The 18,726-nt window shown below is 37.0% G+C and overlaps 1 protein-coding gene, 4 long non-coding RNA genes and 1 pseudogene across 6 annotated transcripts; 5 read left to right on the top strand and 1 right to left on the bottom strand.

The window, feature by feature from the left end:
* Window positions 1–149: 149 nt before the first annotated feature.
* On the top strand, window positions 150–2,329 carry LOC147523551 (replication protein A 70 kDa DNA-binding subunit C-like). The gene is made up of 9 exons (XM_086598979.1): window positions 150–231; window positions 311–429; window positions 536–617; window positions 924–1,053; window positions 1,131–1,276; window positions 1,382–1,499; window positions 1,588–1,755; window positions 1,836–1,952; window positions 2,084–2,329. The coding sequence occupies exons 1-8, from the start codon at window positions 221–223 to the stop codon at window positions 1,944–1,946; spliced, it is 885 nt and encodes a 294-aa protein (XP_086455105.1). The 5' UTR covers window positions 150–220; the 3' UTR covers window positions 1,947–1,952; window positions 2,084–2,329.
* Window positions 2,330–4,373: 2,044 nt separating this feature from the next.
* On the top strand, window positions 4,374–6,863 carry LOC147523552 (uncharacterized). Of its 2 annotated transcripts, none has more exons than XR_015216121.1 (4): window positions 4,374–5,648; window positions 5,714–5,872; window positions 5,976–6,475; window positions 6,597–6,863. It is a non-coding gene; the product is annotated as an uncharacterized LOC147523552 (long non-coding RNA). The 2 variants fall into 2 exon arrangements; XR_015216123.1 differs by having other exon boundaries at window positions 5,739–5,872.
* A 2,386-nt stretch (window positions 6,864–9,249) lies between these two features.
* LOC147523553 (uncharacterized) lies at window positions 9,250–11,174 on the top strand. The gene is made up of 3 exons (XR_015196603.1): window positions 9,250–9,665; window positions 9,760–10,248; window positions 10,659–11,174. It is a non-coding gene; the product is annotated as an uncharacterized LOC147523553 (long non-coding RNA).
* A 56-nt stretch (window positions 11,175–11,230) lies between these two features.
* Window positions 11,231–12,905, top strand: LOC147523554 (uncharacterized). The gene is made up of 3 exons (XR_015196620.1): window positions 11,231–11,974; window positions 12,132–12,420; window positions 12,866–12,905. It is a non-coding gene; the product is annotated as an uncharacterized LOC147523554 (long non-coding RNA).
* Window positions 12,906–12,937: 32 nt separating this feature from the next.
* Window positions 12,938–14,398, top strand: LOC147523555 (uncharacterized). The gene is made up of 3 exons (XR_015196610.1): window positions 12,938–13,121; window positions 13,207–13,463; window positions 14,323–14,398. It is a non-coding gene; the product is annotated as an uncharacterized LOC147523555 (long non-coding RNA).
* A 1,811-nt stretch (window positions 14,399–16,209) lies between these two features.
* Window positions 16,210–17,811, bottom strand: LOC147523556 (GDSL esterase/lipase LTL1-like; annotated as a pseudogene).
* Window positions 17,812–18,726: the final 915 nt, after the last annotated feature.

Genomic DNA, 18,726 nt, shown 5'->3' on the forward strand with positions numbered 1-18,726 from the left:
AAACGTAAAACTCTTCTATCGTAATCAATCACAACCTTATGCTTAAATAGCCCCTCTCCATTTGACTTCCCTATTAAATTAAACTGTATCTTAAAGTAAACTGAAAATGATCGAAAATCTAACCTTATATTTATTTAAACAAGCAGATGTGATTGGTGTGTTGAAAAAATTCGGCAGCACAAAACAAAAATCTGGATCAGTCTTAAAGGAGATAGTTCTCATGGATCATAAGTTAGTAGCCCCTTTATATATCAATTTAAACAAACGAACATGTCATTGTAACGTAATCCAATTTTTTCGTCGACTTTAGGCGCGCTGAAGTGACCATTACTTTATGGGGTGATCTGGTCGGGTCGATTCCTGATAGCATACTAACACAACAGAATGTGATCATTATAGCCACTTCGCTGGCTGCAAGGGATTATCAAGGTAATAATACATTTACCATGTTCACAATTTGAATTGTTACTGCAAATTAATTAATCTTAATTTCTATTCTAAGCCGATTAACTTTTAATGTGTCTTTTTGTTGTAGACAAGATAACCCTTTCATCTGTTAGTGGTACAAAGATCTATGTCAACCTAGATATCCATGCTGTCACTGAATACAAGCGCCGGTGAGTTTAGCATATTTATCTAACATATTTGCATTCGTTCTTACATACCGCATTTAAAAAATGGTTATGGAAATAAACAAAAAATGATATATAGGACAGAAATGGCACAACATATAACTGTTGTTGATGAACGTTAAGTATTTTCGTTTATATAACAAATGAATGTGTTGTAATCAACCACAATGGCATTTGGGCCAATTTCCTCTCCCTTTAATTTGTTTGTGTATATGGGTTACTGCCATTCTTTGGCTATATTGTCCTTTACACATATCGAGTCCTACAGTCATTTTTTTTGTTGCCCACTAGCATTGAAGCTGCAAACATATTAGTCGAGCTTGAGGCGCCTCCTCAAAATCTATCTGAAGAAGCACTACTTAGCGACAAGAGAGTTACCATCGGTGAATTGAAGGATATGGGAAGAGATCAATCATATAAGGTATATGCTAATTTTTTCTTTCATATATGTATGTGTATACCTTTTGCTCAAAATATACTCCATTCTTTCTTATGTAGGGATCAAGTTATACATGCAATGCCATTATAGACAAAGTTTACAGTAGTAATTGGTACTACAACTGTTGCAAGCGTTGTATGAAAACGATTGCTCATACTGACCCCAATACACACTGTCGAAAATGTAGGGTTGACAGCGAAAAAAAGTGAGTTTAATATGTGTTTTGTGTTATTTTTATTTCAATCAAGTACAAAATAGAAACTATATGTATATCTACTTCTTGCCTATACACATTCTAACATCTAAACAGATACAAGCTTCGATTTGCTGTTAACGATTTCTCGGACATTACAACTTTTGTGGCTTTCAACAAACATGCTGAGCACTTGATTAAGAAGTCAGTTGAAGAATTGGAAATTATCCATAAGGCAAGCTAATTAAAAACCCACATTACTTCCATCTATTTTTAAAATGAAGGTCATTTGTCTAAATTACCCATTCTTATCCAAATAACAGGACCAAGGGGCCAAAGCCGTTCAAACTGAACTAAGCAAACTTGAAGGCCGCTCTTACATTTTCCAGGTGCAAATTACCGAGTTCAGTGCAAAGGAAGGGTTTGAATCGTTTACCGTTGAGAAAGTTTACACTGACCAAGCTGTCATCGATTGTCAATTGGATGAGCAGGTAGTTTAATTCGTGTCTTTTTGTTTAGGTATCAAATTTGTTTTACTGCAATCACATCTAACCGTTTTACACAACCTTAGGGAAACCAAGATGCATCTGTGGAGTCAGCTGCTGGTGTTGTCGAAGAAGCTGATCCAGGCAAAGAATTGAACTCCGAGCTGGCGCCATCAAAAAAAAACAAAAGAACATAGTTCAAGGTGAATGTACAGCACAACACTCTTGGATGTTGTCATTTAAAATCTTATTTATTTTGTTTATTTAAAGAATACTACATGAAGCATCAAATCAAAAGTCTGTGTTACAATTTTTCCCCCTTTCTACATTGCAGGACACATCCATGGCTGCCAAAATCAATACATTGTCTTAACTCTACTTCTTTTACTGTGTGTTCTTATAATGAGGGATTTGGGTACTATTTGAGAAATGTTCCTCTTTATGCTTTTTTTCCACTGGTGCCTTTGTGTTTCTCTTTTTTTTTTTGGCACTATCTGTTTCGTTTCGTGGCTTGGTGCTTCCATATCAACTTTGAATTGTTTTTTATATCAGTTATATGTTAATTGTTTTGTTCCATTTATTTTTCCCTATGTTTTTTTTTCATGTACCATATGCTGCAATTTTTCTCTTACTTTCCCATGCGCATACACGAAACATCTATCCTAAGGATTGTTGCTACCATACCAGTACAGTAGAAATGAGGGTATATGTGGAACAGATGGAATCTCTTATGCAACTTTCAAATGTAGCACGTGTATTTCATATGGTGTGCCTCTCCGTTTTCAGGTGGTTTCATATTCCAGTTTTCTGTTTACCTTTTCTGCAGTTCAAATGGATTCTCTCTGTAAATCTTTTTTTCCCTTTTGTTCTGAGATGAATCTGTTAATACCATTATGTTACTTACAGGGTTGTTCTGTTTCACATTGGAAGTTAACGGAAGGTATACAGAGGTTGTGGTTAGGATTATTAGCAAACAAGCCCGACAAGTAAACACCTTTCGGACCGCTTCTGGTGATCAAGATAATTTCAGGATTAATTTTTATTAGGTTAATGCTTTTGCTGATATTGCTTTAGGCAACCACTTAATCATAATATAATTAGGGATGATGTCAAATCGAAGCCTCTACAGCGTCATGCGCTCATTGTATTCTGATTACCCCTTGGTGGTTGGGATTTTACGGCGTGTGCAAGGTATGATTTTGCATAATCAATCTCTTAAGTTAACCACAACCTCTATAATATTCCACATACCTAGCATGAAAGTTTTAAACATTAATTTTTTGTGGTCAACTATCAGAGTTCGGGTTCAGCTGATTTTTGGGCCACCAAAGCTTTTCAATCTAGGTATTATTTGTTTTATCAATTTTGTTCTCACCTATACTACTTTGACTTGCTTACCTTTCTTTTGTGTTCAAGTATCATCATATATTGCATGAGGTTTTATTTTTTCTTTTCTGAATGCATGATTTATGAAGTCGGTGCATGCGTGGCCTGAATTTCAAGGTTCATCTGTGTACGTGTAAATGTGGGTTCAATGGTTTCATATGTTGATGTTGTTCGATAACTTATTGGTTTTTAATATTGTCAAGAATGGTATCTTAAGAAAAAAAACCTTTTATCAAGAATGGTCTCCATGCCGAATAACACGTTTTGGCTCACATAAAGGGTTCCCATTTAAGATTAGCTTATCAATTTGCAAATCCCCTTGAGAGTTCACACTTTCAACCGAGCTGTGGGCTTAATATTCCTATATAGTTCATTTGCTATCGTGGGTTAACTAGGTTTAGAGAGGAGTTCATTTGTTACCCCATTAGGAAGTAATATTCACTTTATTCAACTTGGTATCTCTATAATCAAACCCATGCATTTTTACTTTCTTTGGCTATTTTGATACCATTTTCCCCGATTTCCTTCTAGAGCTTTTTTATAAAACTTACTTTCTTTGGCTATTTTGATACCATTTTCCCCGTACCTTATGTCAAAACGACCGCCTCTTCCTTCTGGAAGTCAACTGCAGCTGAAGAGGCCTTTTGATTGAAATTGATTAAATTAGAATTTATTCTTGTTTTAATTTTAATGTTTAGTTAGTCAATTACAATTGTTAGATCTAATTTCATTTACTTTATTTTTTTGATGAAGCCTTGATGAAAACTTTTGTTATAATTCTATTCCACTCTAGAAAGTCGTGTTTAGCCATGAGAATGGGTTTCTTAAATCCTTATTTTTAGGATGTAATTGTGTTTTCGTTTTGATAAAGCTCTCATTGACTTAAGGTTACTAGTTACTTAGAAATCAATTTTTATGATGGTTGTTCAATGATGGTTGGTTTCTTCCTTCCTTCTTTTATCTAGTTCAAAAACAAGCATTTTCATAGCCCGTAGTTAAATTCAACGACTTTTTTTTGAGAGTTCCTTCTATTGACAATTTGTTTTGAACTGATTTTTGAAAATAGTCTTTTTTAAATCCTGGATGTAATTGTGTTTTCGTGAATGATGGTGTTTACAGTTACTATTCCCTCCAAATGCGAGACCCCATAATGGTGGATAACTTGGAGTGATCTTATGGTGGTCTATTGGCAACGTTACTTGCCTAACCTGCTATCACCTTTCAAGGTATCGGTATGGATTCCTTGCTTTTCATGTTAAGTTTGCGCTCTCTTTGTCCCTTGTGATGAATAACCTGTTTGCAAAGAGTATGCAATATTACAACGATATCCTTCTTGTAGCATATGTAACCGCCTTATAGACCGTCCTTTTTCGCTTGGCCATATTAAGGTTATGAATATTAGGCATTGGGGTTGGCTGTCGATCAACTCTATACATGTCAAACCAGTTGAGAGTAATCACCATATGAGGGTACGTATCCTTGGTCCAAGCAGCACAAATTTTATAGGTTTTACAATACTTTAGAATCTATACTTCTTTTATCCCGACAAATATTTGTCAATGTTCATGGTATTGGGGTCTTTATTAATATTTGGTGCTAGGTTTGTTGCCGATCAACAAAGGAACGAAAGGTGGAGTGATTTGAAAGAACAAATTGTTCCTGGAAATAAAACACCATTTGGTTGCTAGAATTACCCATATTTAGCTTGGAACTTTAGATTTAGAACTAAAATTTTCTGATACATCAATGTGGCTTGAAGTTTTGTGGTTGGTGTGTTGTGTGTGGAGTCTTTTCTGTGCAATTATGCAGTACATATATGGATTGGATGTTCATAATAGAAGAAAAAACTATAAGCATGCGAACATATAATTTACCTTCTAACTCTTCCGTGTCTGTATTTTCAGCTTAATACCATGTTGAACTCGATAGCGTTGATCGTATATTAGTGGTTGACTCAAATAACAAAAAATAGTAAACCGAAGCGGGGAGGGACTAGATCAATTGTTGGGGCCTGTTTCCCCAAAAAAACAAAGGGCTGTCCTGGAATCTTTGTCACCATTGTGCAGAGAACGTAATTTGCCGAATGGACAACATATTGTCACTATTTGTTTTTTCTTTGAAAAAAAAGAATAGGGTCAATTGACATTTTTACCTTGCACTTCTAAAGTTTTTTATTCTTAGATGTTAGGCTAGGGTATTGGCATTGGTTGTTTATAGCTTTTGCTATCCAACTGTTCTAACGTAAGTTGGCGTGCAATGCTTACAGTGTTAACATTGGCAGCCATGGTAGTGTATCTTCGAGGAACTATCCCTTAAAATCTATTAAGATATCCCTTTACACTAAAGTCACTATTATGAAAGCTTTTTACTGGTTTGAGCAAATAGGTTGAAAGGGTTGATTCCTTCTTTAACCTTTTGAAGTCCTGCTGAAGGCAGAGCGCTTGGACAAGGCCAGACAGATTGATATTGCTTCGAGAGGGCCTCGCGGCCATTCTTGGCAGAAGACATACCAGGTATGGGTTTTGTCCTTATCTATTGTGCTACCAAATCTTTTCTAAAATTACACTGCCATCCTCAGCCAAAGTCCGATGTGGGTGTGTCAGCTTTCCCTCCGTCGAGCCAGTAATGGTCTACACATCACACATGCGTGGAAACAGGGCTTATTGCATCGCCCTGCTTTGCAAGCAAAGTGTTGATGCCTTGCCAATCCGAGCTTTGGACATTGTTCCGTTTAATGGTACTCCCATAAGTTACAAAACTCTAATATATATGTTTGCTTAAAGTGTGACATTTGGGCGGTTTTATGAAACATCAAATGCTTTCATTGTTTCTTTCTCCAGGTTGGTTAGACCCATTCTAAGGGTGTTATCTGCTGTTGGCCTGAAACAAAAGAATACTTAGGCATAGCCAACGGACCAGCTCCTTGATTCATTAGTGTTATTCGAAGTGAACACTCTAGCTGGATATTTTCCAGTGGTCTCAACACTTGATCAGGTTACAAAGTATTGCATTTTTGATAAACAATAACTCTTCATGCATTGATTCACAATCATAAGTTTCCGAGCATATTAATGTGTTTGTCATTTGATCTTTAGTTTTAAATTGCAGATCTTTCTAATTAGATACCAACTTGGTAAGCGTGAAATGGACTGGGGCTCGAGGCAAGCATGTTGTTTACGAACCCTTTTTATCAAAAATGATATTGTTTAGGAGCTTCTGATGACAATAGTCCAGTCTTGAAAAACGCCAGACCTGCGTGGGGTGCCAAATAGATCACTTCCGCGTTACTCTTTGACTCTCGCACACTAACCCTTAAACTGACACCACTGCCGATTGGAGCGTAAGTGATGTTATAATACTTAATTTGATTGTCACTTGACACGTTGAATGCCTATACCTGAATTTCTCAAGCAATCTTAAATGACTTTAGTTGACTGACACCTATCATACACATGACGCAGCGCAGCCTTGGAACCCAGCCGTGCGCTGCCCCTTCTGAAGTTTTCAAGTGCCCCTTCTGAAGTTTCCAAGTGATGTTGAACAGGAACCAGGCACCAGTTACCCCTGACCAATGTGTCCAAAGTTTCAGGCTTATTTCCTTTCAACGCCCACGCGAGTCAAATCAATGCTTAGGACTTGACTCCGATATAGTTATCACCATTCGTACTACTTTTAATTGTATCATCTAATTTTCTCATGTCTGAACTGTAATCACCTTTGCAACTGTGCTTGATACTTGACCCAATCAATCAATTTACTTATTGAATATAATTTACCAATCCCAGACCTATGGGCAATGCCAGTTATATTTTTATCAGGACTTATTTTCCTTACAATTTTTAAAGGTTAAACAGCATATGCTATCCAAACACTGAGCTATGTAGATATTAACCTCATTGGATACTAACATAGCATCACAATGTGTTGCTATCAAATACAAATGCGGTGCGCTACGTTAAGCAATCTATTCCACCAAGTATCCTATTAGTATAGCTTCTAAGATGTGTTAGTACTATACAAAGCATTTCTTATTTTTGTTAGTGTTTGACTTGGAGATTAATCCATGTGAAATCTCCATATTAGTTGATACATTTCTAAAGGTACTCAAATGCAACAACACTACACATACATCCAACCTTTGTTTTAGACAAAGTTTTTTATTTAGTTATGCAGATAGCGAACTAAGGATCCTTACAAGAAATTTCATTAACAGCGTAAGTCGAGATCTTTTATGAGAGTTCTTTGTACAAATAAAAGGGTTAGTCCATCACAAGTTTAATCTATGTGTTACTGTGTGGATGGGGCGGAGGTTACTTTCTAAATCCAACTATTATATGAACTGCAGGTTTCCAAACATTATGGAGTTGCAACATATAACTCAACACCACCACTGTGACCTTCCAAGACTTTGGATTCTTCAGTAACTATACGTTGGACAAACGCACAGAGTCTCACTCTTATTTGTGCGCACTACATGCACAAAGTGTACTACAATTTGTGTACATAAGAAATATAAGGCAATCTTGAAGTTAGGTATGTTAACTCGAGGAGTTTGTAGATGCCTATAGAAGAGAGACGGTCACTGTTGAAGGGATTATTTGCCCCGCATGCATATAGTCTAATGCATATTAAACTGAAATACTATTAATTTTTTTATTATAATATATATCCATTTCCATATGAATACTGCAATAGTTTTTTGTTCATAAATCCATATTATCGCTGAAAATTATAACGAAAAAAAACAAAATTGTGTATGTGTACACAAAAGCAATGATTTTGTTTTAACTGATAAATAAATTATGTTGTTTCAAAAGTTGCTTCCATACTAAGAGCTTAAAAGATGGTACAATTACTAGGCGATTACATGTATCTTATATAAGTAGCATGCTAATATTGAACGAACACGTACCAAGACTTTGATATTTTGACGCCATGTGGGGCCATAACACTATAAGCACTGGAACAGGTATTATACAAGCAAACAACACAGTTTTTCCATTATAAGGCGAAATAGTTAACGGATACTGTTAGGCTAACAACATTGTCAGAAATATCTACAGTTGAGCCTTTTGTACTCAAGCTTATAGATTTTTCTTTAATTTTTAATCCGGAAAATCGATCTTCAAAACAGGCTAACGCATATGGCAATGGCACCATAGGCTGGGATGAGTTCAACACGGCGGCAATGCATATAAAACAAAACGGATGGACAAGAGCATCTCTATACTGCATTCCCAATTCCAAAACTTTGATCAAGATCGTATAGGTACGACATATGAGAACAATTATTTTAGTCCCATAACATAATTATGACAAAAATGACGAACACTCCTTCGTAACAAAAAAATGTTGAAACTCCAAAATCATGTTAGGCCATTTAGGAGGCCATGATTTTCTCATTGGTTGTGGAACATTATGTTAAGTGCCAAATAGTATTGACACCAAATAATAACTTAACATAAGAGTTTCACTTGTGTCTTCAATACCCGTTTGTTTCGCCTGTACTCTCTGGAGGCATTTGATAGTAATTGGCCTTCCAATGGTTGCAAAATGTTACTTATGTAGCTAACATGAATGTATGAAACATGGGCGAGATGGTCTTCAGTTGACACTAATGATATATGTTTTGCATCAATATACAAGAGTGAATGTCGTTAAATTACTTAATTTTATGGTTACTTGAGACGTGTCATGCCTATACCTGAGTTTCTCCCAGAATCTTGAATGACTTTAGTTAACAGACGTGCAACGGACATATGATGCATCACATCCTTTGAGTCCAACCATGCATTGCACCTTTTGAAGTCATCTGTACGTAGTCTTCCTCCCCCGTTTCTTATTAATTGTAATGTATATAAATTGTTTTTATCAGGCACTGATTTAACATTGTTTTTCTTTGGGTTATACAAATAATATGTTGTTTTTCACTCCCTCTTAAGATTCAAGCGGGCTGAATATACTTGCGTTATTAATTACATGATTGGTTTTATACATTTGTATTGGCATCATCGTGTGATAACTGTTAAAATATAGACACATTTTAAATAAAGGGATTATAAACCAATAAGCAAGGGTCGAAAACACATTATTACAAATTATTAGATTCACATAACTGCTTCAAAGCAATTAGATCAAATTCTTGCGCATCCAAAACGTCGGTACCAATTATGGGCTTTCAATAATCCCGTCACGTTAGCCCAATTTAATCCTTCGCCAGCCTCTAAAATGCTTAGTCTCCCACTCTATTCACTTAAGTTCAAACAAAAGGAATCGAAAGACACCAATAAAAAAATTAATAAAAAAAACGGAAACACTTTCCACCCAAAAATGATTAGCCACTATCCATACCTCCTCCCCAATCATAACTCGACGAACCCCATTAATGCCCGAAAAAAAATAAACCGTCTGGCTCTCCAGCTTATTTCTACTTTGGGTTGGTTTGTTTTCTATAAATCCCCACGATTTTATTACATTTCCTCAATTATTACTCTCATTGCTTATTCATTCTCTCCAGCTAGACAAAGAAGGTAGGCATGTTATTCTTTCTTATTGTGGCTCTCCACTATTGTTTCGAATATTTCCTAACTAATTCATTTTCTTTTTTTGGTCATTCCATAACAGGCTATGGCTTATAACAACATTCCAATTTCATTCAAAAACTTGCTCGATGAGGCATCCCGAATCCTAGGTATGCAATTACCATCGTATGGATCAAATTTCGTCAACAGGCGGTATGAGGCATGGGTTGAACTGCAACCTACCAGAATGAGGTTTCTTGGCTTGCCCACACCATACAGGGACGACTCTGAACAAGTGGCGGCACGGCTGGCCGTCAACTACCTTAAGAATACGTTCGAAGTCGAAATCATTGACTACAACTTCCGTGAACTGCGTGAAACACGGGTGCAAGCCGAATCTCTTCGCAACCAAGTTAATCAGCTTCGTAACCAAATAGCACAAGTACGCAACCGGAACCTGACCTTGCAACATCAAATCCAGAATCTACAGCACCCGCTTGCCAATCCAGAGGTGATAATTATCAGCGATGATGAAGCCGATGAGCCCAACCATTATGTCGACTCGGATTATGAACCGTCCATGGACATTGAGGCAGGGTCCGAACCTTGAAGCTTTTACTTTCAAGTGTTTTTCTTTACTGTTTGTTCTTTTAAGTTTCCCTAAAGCCTCGATAATTACTTTCTCCAAGCCTAGGTTTGTATCAAAGTCGTTTATGGCTATGCTTACTATTAAGTTGAGTTTAAGAAGTGTTTCAGTCCTCTAATGCTGCTACGTATTAAGTTTATGTATGTGTTTGAAAAAAAAACTTGAGCAAATCATGCTTAATTCCCAATTTACTATGATATTTCCATTACTTTTGCAACTAATAATGACAGTTTATATGTACACATTCTTTTTTGTGTTCATTGTGATAAGTGCCGGCTATAAATTCAAGCAAATATATGTGTTCATTTGCCTGTTTCTACCTTCTTTTGGTATTCACCCTCTTCCCATTTATTCAGGCTATGGTTGACGCAAGTCTGTGTCCTAATGTTCCCACATGCAATTCTCTTCTTACTGCATTCCTTCGGGCACACCGGTTCCCTGATGCTTACGAAGTGCTTAAGAGTATGTTGGTTTTGGGAACTGCAACCTTCTTTACAGACTCACAAATTGCTCTTCTGCTGCTTTACAGACATAAGAATTCATAGTGATATGATGTTTTGTTGTTAGCTCATAACAACCACTGGCCACGCAGCTCATGCATTTCTGGTGTCCATGCCAGCTGCCAGCCTATATCGTCAGAACGTGAAAGATCGTACAAGCAACTTCATTGATCTAATGCACCCCTTCCAATTGTGACTTCAACCTCACTGAGGGTCGCTCCTTCAACAAAGCACTACAAACTGGAGATACGAACATGCGTCTGTCATTGAGGGCTTAACCAAAAGACTATCAAGCTTATGGAACCCACACACCTTCAACAGCTGCAGATAAATCAGTTATGACTGCAGCACATCCCGCAGATGCCAAGTCAGCCTTAAAGAGCGATTAAATACTGGGCGCCTCCTTCGCTTTGTTGGAACCCCTTTGCCAGCCGGTTTCACCAAATAAACTAAACAATGCCGGTAAAAAAAAAATACAGAGAGGAGTTATTTAAGAAAAAGCTGACAGAAAGAATAGCTCTGGAACACATTGTTGCAAAAGGTATGGTGGCTGCAATGCTGCTGGATGGCTGAACTTGATGGATGCGTACTTGGAGGGTTTAGATAATGATAGAATGTAAGTGAGTTTAAAAAATGATCAAATATGGACGTCATCGAAGTTGCTCTCCAAGTACTCGACGCTTTTTGTACCGGTGGCGCCCCTTGGTTCGTTGTAGAACTGCCCAGCTTATCTTCAGCAGAACCTTACACATTGTAGATGTCAAATTTTTCTGAAAAACTTTCAGCTTGGAACGGATCTGACGTCAACTGCTATTTGTCACTGCAACAATCCAGATACGGTTTGAGGAAAGTCGCCGCAGCGTTTTCAACTGCTATGGATGTCACTTAAATTGATCTCCACGTCCCCGCAGCGTTTTTATCCAAATTTGTCAGTTAGTGGTGGCACTTGCTTTGGCGCAAGAAACCCCGTTTAAGCTCATGGGGGAGCTTCTAATTTAAGATGTCGACTGATTTCAGCACATGCTTAGCATTAGAGGTTTTTTCCTAGATTTATCCGTACAAAAGGAGCTTGGAGTGAGGTGTATGTGCAAGGGAAGAAGGCTCAAACGGGGGTCATAAGCCCATGGACACCACTTGCTACGAGTTATTCTTCTTCGGCAGCGTCAACTTAAGTAACCTCTCCAGGTGTTAGACCTGAAAGCACTCTGACTTTGACGGCCAACAACTTTGGCCAATCTTCTTAGTTGGACTCAGATCTTGCTCATGATTAATATGATGTTGGATTTGCCTTTTATAAAGCCTCACCAGTTGCTTATCATTCTAAATCAGACCAAGGGACTTACGTTAGATTAGAAGAAAGGGTTATGAAAAAAGAACATGTCAGTCAAAAGCTTTATCGGATTAATTTCGGGACAGTACAAACGCCTAGCTATTATTTGTATGTGTGACAGCCTACACACTGCCGTTCAAGCTCAAGCCTGCAAGGTTCATAATGAACTTCAAATATCCAGTTATGGGTGAAATTGATAAAAGATCAATTGAATGGGTCCAGGATGCAGTTTCTTTGTTTGGGCCGGAAGATGGTCAAAGACCGCATAGGTTGTAAATCAACACTGAGGTACAATTTACAAAGTTTCATGTTAATTCATGGTTAACACTTGGTTGGACCTGTTTAATAAGACCATTCATGTGCTATTAGTGTTACTGGTTCCACCTGGATGTCCTTCTACCCAATATATTCAGATGTTGTTTAATGATTAATGCTTTTAGCCAATAGATTATCCTCATTTTTCCGTGTAAGATGAGGGCTTACGATCAGGAGCTCCTGCTAACAGTCTTACCCAACTGAGTAACTATATATGAATATGTCATTTTAATCTTGAACAGTTATATGTAGAAATTTAATTTGATTTTGCTGCCCCTGAAATCAGATACCAGCTTAATAGTTGCTTCATTAGTCCACGTAACCAGCTCCTTAATGTGTTATCATAGTTTGCCTATATTCTTACGCTATCTGATCCTCTGCTGCAGGTTTAAATGGGTAACTGTTTATTGTTGTGCAGATAGCAAGAGCATCCTTAAAACCCGTGGACACTGGGATGGGAATGGTCAAAGAAGGAAGTTATCTGGAGCATGACGGGAGCCCAAGCCACAGAGCAGGGGGATTGTTCAAGGTTCAAAGGAAATGTTCCCCATTCTTTGTTTTACGCAAAACCATTTGTCCTGGATTTACTGCCAGGAACCCCTTACAACCAACAGGTTGCCAATTGCAGCAAAGGGGGAGTGATAACTTCATGGATCCAGGATCGTGACAATGCAGTAGTGGTCTCCTCATAAATGTTTTCCCTAGATTGTTTAGTTAGTGGTCTTTTTGTTCTAAGATGTGTGGTTTATGTTTATGAAGGTAGAAGCTGGACACACGGTCCTTATTCATCACGTACCGGAGGAGTCAAGTCTCTTTTGTGCCAGTAGGCAAATGCCCTTGGCGCCACTGTAATTGGAACTGTATCAATAGAAGAGAAGGCAGCTCAAGCCAAAGAAGATGGATGTCACCACATCATAATCTACACTCAAGAGGATTTTGTTGCTACGGTCAGCATGATAACATCAGGCAAAGGAGTTGATGTTGTCTACAACTCTCTAGGAAAAGATACATTCCAGGTAAGCTCTGTAATAAAAGATACATTATGATGTAGACTTTGTAGAAAACATACATGCCACATAAACACTCTGTGTGTTTTAGACAATAAACTGATTAGTGTTACTATAAAAGGGATTTTTAATAGACCGGAATGACTAACTTTTTATTTATATTGTTGAATTTGAGGAGAGAGATGAAAGAACCTAATATTTGTTAAGAGGGAAAGCAGATTGTTCTGGTTAAACGGATTTCGATAGGTGTTGAGGTGGGGAATTATTTAAGGAAGACAAAAGAGTGAAAGTCAACAAGCGAGAGATGCACTGCAGTTTTTGACAATTGGTGCTCATATACAAAAGACTTCCACAAGGCCATCAGTATAAAGAACAATGTATCTATCTCGAGGCTCATCTTGAATGATCATTTTGTATAGACTAATGTAACTTCTCTCTATTGAGTTGGGTAATTCAGCTTGAGTAAGAAGAAGCTCTGCAAGAGGAATTGGAACCATTATATAGTTAGGAATTGGATAACTAAATTGGTGCCCCTAGATAGTAAAAATGGGTTATTTCAAAGAAATCTCATGCAAATTAACCAAATTGTTTCCCCAGCATGTGGTTTTCACGCCAGTATCCATTTTTCTTTCTTATAACCTGTATATAAAAATTCATGCATCAAAGTCATGTCTAACAAGAACTTATTGGAAATTGTCGGTATGTGGAACTAAATGAGGATCATTATGCAGAAAGAAATTTAAAAAAGTTGAACTTGATTACGTAATTGTGAATTAAAAGAGGAAGCTTAGAAATTAATTTTCGTACACAATCATCTCTATCCTTATGTTTAATCATCTCTATTCTAATACCAAATTTTATCTTGCAGGCTACATTCTCTTTTTTGTATACGTTATTGATCGGTTACACGAATATCTTCGAAAACTAATTGGTTTGAGGAGTAAAGTTGGAGCTTCGAGCGGAAGTTGAAGTAAAAGCTTCAAAAATAGAACCTTCGGCTCAAAGATAAAAGTTCAGAGGAGATAAGGTCACTTAAGGAAGAAATCTCCAATCTCACAGAGAATTTGAAGAAACTACAATTGGAATCTCAAGAGAAGGAGAAACAGGTTATCGCTGCTGAATATCGTGTTGTGGCCCTTCAAAAGCAATCGGAGGACCTACTTCTCGAATATGACCGATTGTTAGACCAAACTCTCGGGGCGGATTAAATTACAGAGAGGTTGATAGAGGTCTTCATGCAGCTCCTCCAACCTGCTCACATTCACACAGTGGTTTTGGTTTTTTTTTAAGTTTGACTTAACATCGCCTTTCTTATAGCACTTTCGATCATGAATCGCGTACATCAAAGAGGTACTCTGATTAAATATCAATGATGGAAAGGCATATTTCGATTGATGGTTTGATCTAAATTTTGTATTTTCTGCTGAATGTAGGTGGTCCGTCTCTCTTTTTGTGTGTTGTAGCCCTTTTACATTCTGTATTGACACTGCAAATACAGAATGTTTCATCAATAAGAGTATGCAGGGTATATATAAAGTTAAAAGAACTCCATGCTAATTCAATACAGTGGTTCAATTCATTGACTTTTGGACTGCTAATTTACCATGTCATGTCAATTCCAATTATGCAATATCCTTCTTATACCACGGACAATTTAAATGTTTTTTATAAAAGCGTTGTACAGTGGATGCATTAATCAAAAGTTTTTGTTGATAAGTAAGAGATAGTAAAGTGGAACAGTATAGTTTATGTTGAATTTAACACATGATTTTCTTGGTTTCAGATGAAAATCAGTATGTTTAACCACAGGCTCAACTGGAAGTAGAGTTCAATTCAACAAATGAACACTGCAGTTATGTAGGTTTTCCAGTACAATCAGAACATATGGATGTTTTAGTACAAATAGAACCATCTAATTAGATCTTTAGATCCATTACAACAGCCACAAAGAGCTTAGACATAGAGATCGACAAGCCGCGGCTTGCTCAAGAAGAAAAGCACTGATCGAGCACAAGATCCATTAGAACATTCACATCTGTGCACTGAGACAAGCCACACTGAACAGAAGCATGTTATTGGATCACTATATCTATTACAGCAGTCACAACAGTTGGACATAGAGACAAGCTATGCTCAAGAAGAGAAACAGCTGATTGGATCACAACATTCATTAGAACATCCACATCTATACAATGAGACAAGCCATACTGAAACATAGAAGCATGTGATTGGATCACTAAATCCATTACAACAGTTGCACCAGCTGGATAATGAGACATGCCATGTCCAAGATAATAAGTCGGAGGATTCTAAATCGAAGCCACAGAGGGAAGCCCAAAAGGTGAAAGGCCAAAACATTTTTTCCTTGCTGTATTTATCTTGAGAGGCCTCAAATAGCATTGCCAGTGCTTAGCTGTTGGCAGCATCAGTTTTTTTAGTTAAAGTTTTTATTTTACTGTTACAATTCCTTTTTATGGTCAGAGTTCTTTTGAGAATGCATCAGGTTTCTTCAGCAAACTTTTGCCTATTCAGCTAGAGAACTAAATTTAAAAAAATGCTGATTTGAAGTGTTATTTTGCATTTGTATTGACAAGGGAATGATATGCATAGGACAGAAGTGTTTTAGGAAAGCCCATGAGCTTCTACACAATGTATGTAAATGGTGCTGCACCAATTCACTTTCAGATTCATGTTCTATCTTATTCTATTAACTGAATTGCTTATCTTTATTCATTGCAGGTTGTCACATCACCAACTTCAGCACCGAATGCTATATCTGTTGAAGCACTAAAAAATACATTCTGGTGTCACTGATACAGCATGGGTAGGTTCTCTTAAATTGTTTCTTAAACTTCTGAATATGGGCTTCACATTGGGATTTTAATTCTTGAATCTTCCTTCTGGTTTCTTGATTAGCCACTTACAATTTTTGCACGTTAAGAGTTGTATTTTTAAGAGTACGTTATCACGCTGTACATTCTCAGTATCACACCTTAGATTATTTGGTTTGATGAATAGTTGTTGGTGAAATTAAAATGAGACTGTTGTTTTTTTTGTTATGATAGCTTCCCTTTCAAAACTTTTTTTATTACTCTAGCATTTTTTTTACTGGTACATGATTTTGATGATTTTGTTTACCATTGTTGATGCCCTTGCTTCTTTTCTCATTATTTGTATAAATAAGCGTCTTCAAATTGAGAGGTGGAGATGTCCCAACACTTATATCCCTTTCGAAGCTGACAGGAGATGGCCCAACACTCTCTCTCTATTGGAAATTGAATTATTACCAGTAGTACTTTCTTATATTCGGATATCACATAGCGAACGTAATCTGGGAGAGCAAATTGGCCAGATCTTACATAAGATGGGACTAAGTAGTAGTTGTTAACAAAGTCATTTCCACCACAAGTGATGAGAACAAGTGCTTCGTTCACCAGTCTTTTGGCCTGAGCTGTGCCCAATGAGTGCACCCACTCTTTGCTGATCCTGCTGGAAATACTGAATTTGCTATTAAGAAAGTTTATGTTTACCTGCATAATAGTGCGTCATCCATTACGACGTATTTATTAGATAGGTTTTTTTGGCGCTAAGTGAGCAAGTTTAATTGATAATGTAAATACACTAAGTAAAGTTCCATTTCGGGTTAGTATTATTAGATAAGGTTCGGTGGTGTGGGTATTAGAATTTGAAATGTGAGGCTTCTTACAAATTGGATTCCAGTGTCGTTGAGGACTCCAATCCCAGCAGAGGCAAAGTTAGCACCAACAAGTAGTCTCCGTCCAGTGAGCTATGGGCTTAAGTATGGCATAGTAGGTTCTTCACCAATTGACTGGCCTCATTTACATATATATATTTATGGCATGTGTTAGTATATATAACATAATTCTAAATTTAAGTAATAGAGCACTTTCAAATAAATTATACTAAAAAGGGAATTGGAAAAAAAAAAAGTTACTAAAGTACTTGGCCTTTGCTCAAATATGGAGCATACTTCCTTAAACTTTACAGTCTGCGTACTATAGTGTATAGACACAAACTATAAACGTACTCCAATCAAAAGAATCTCAAAATATAAAATGCATCACATGAAAAATGAGAGATATTTTACTGATAATATCAGGGATGTTGAGTCCATTGGAGAAACGGCCAATTGCACGATGAGTGGGATTGTCGATTCCATATGTGGATAAGCGTCAGCACGAGAAGTTGTTAACAGATAATTGCTGTTGCCACTATCCACAAGTGAATCGCCAAATACAAAATAAACACGCGCCTCTGCTTGAGGAACAAAAATGCCCAACACTATAACTACACTTATTAGCATGGAAGCAACAAAAGCCGAAGAGTTATCCACAGTGTTTTCAAATGTCCAGAATAAACAGTGTTGAACACAGAAATCTCTTGAACTATCTATGTTTCAACACGCTCAACTCTGACACGTACAGAATGATGGGTTTGTGTGCCATTATATAGTATTTTGGTTGTAAACAAACACAGTTGCAAATTAATATTTCTTGGAGGTAGGTTAATAAAAAATGGCGAAGTAATATTATGTTTACACTTTTCGGCAATTTCTTTTTAACATCGCGTGCATGGCACGTGCATCTTGCTAGTATATATAAATGAGGGGTCGAGTGAATAGAGAATGTGCGTGGACATAGGGGCATTTTGGTAATTTTATATTTTTTTATTATTTTTTTAACTTTTTAGGGGTAAAATAGTAATTTAACCTTTAGAAGTTAAAAAAAAAAGTTTGTGGATCCCACGTAGGTACCACGTGCCCAGTACCTAGTATAGAAAAACGAGAGGTCGAGTGAATAGTAAAGATGTGTGGACATAGGGGCATTTTGGTAATTTTATATATTTTTATTAATATTTTAACATTTTGAGGGGGCAAAATAGTATTTTAACGTTTATAAGTTTTAAAATAAAAAAATATATATTCTATAGATCCCACGTGGATACCACGTGCACAGTAGCTAGTGTCGTTTAGACGTTAGTCCGAATGGGGTATGTGTCATACGTGGCAAATTATCGAGGAATGAGAAGGAAGATAAAGCCCAAGCCCGCCACGTTTTGTATCTGGGCCTTTTGGGCCCTTAAGCATTTCCAAGGTGGCTATAGTAAGAAATGGTGGTCACAAAAATGAGTCATCTCTAAAACTGGGTAACATGATATTTTGCCGCTGAAATTGGAGAGCATTCCCAGTGGAATGTAAGGAAATAGCAATTTGTCACCTTTTTTGATAAAAAAACAATGGCCAAATACAAGA

Source organism: Coptis chinensis, chromosome 1 (genome assembly GCF_015680905.1).
Source record: "Coptis chinensis isolate HL-2020 chromosome 1, ASM1568090v1, whole genome shotgun sequence".
Lineage (NCBI taxonomy): Eukaryota > Viridiplantae > Streptophyta > Magnoliopsida > Ranunculales > Ranunculaceae > Coptis > Coptis chinensis.

Bases quoted from the DNA above. Each gene is read 5' to 3' on its own strand.
- LOC147523551 (XM_086598979.1), top strand. The intron at 430-535 runs GTAATAATACAT...TTTTTGTTGTAG, and splicing joins GGCTGCAAGGGATTATCAAG to ACAAGATAACCCTTTCATCT. The intron at 1,756-1,835 runs GTAGTTTAATTC...ACACAACCTTAG, and splicing joins ATTGTCAATTGGATGAGCAG to GGAAACCAAGATGCATCTGT.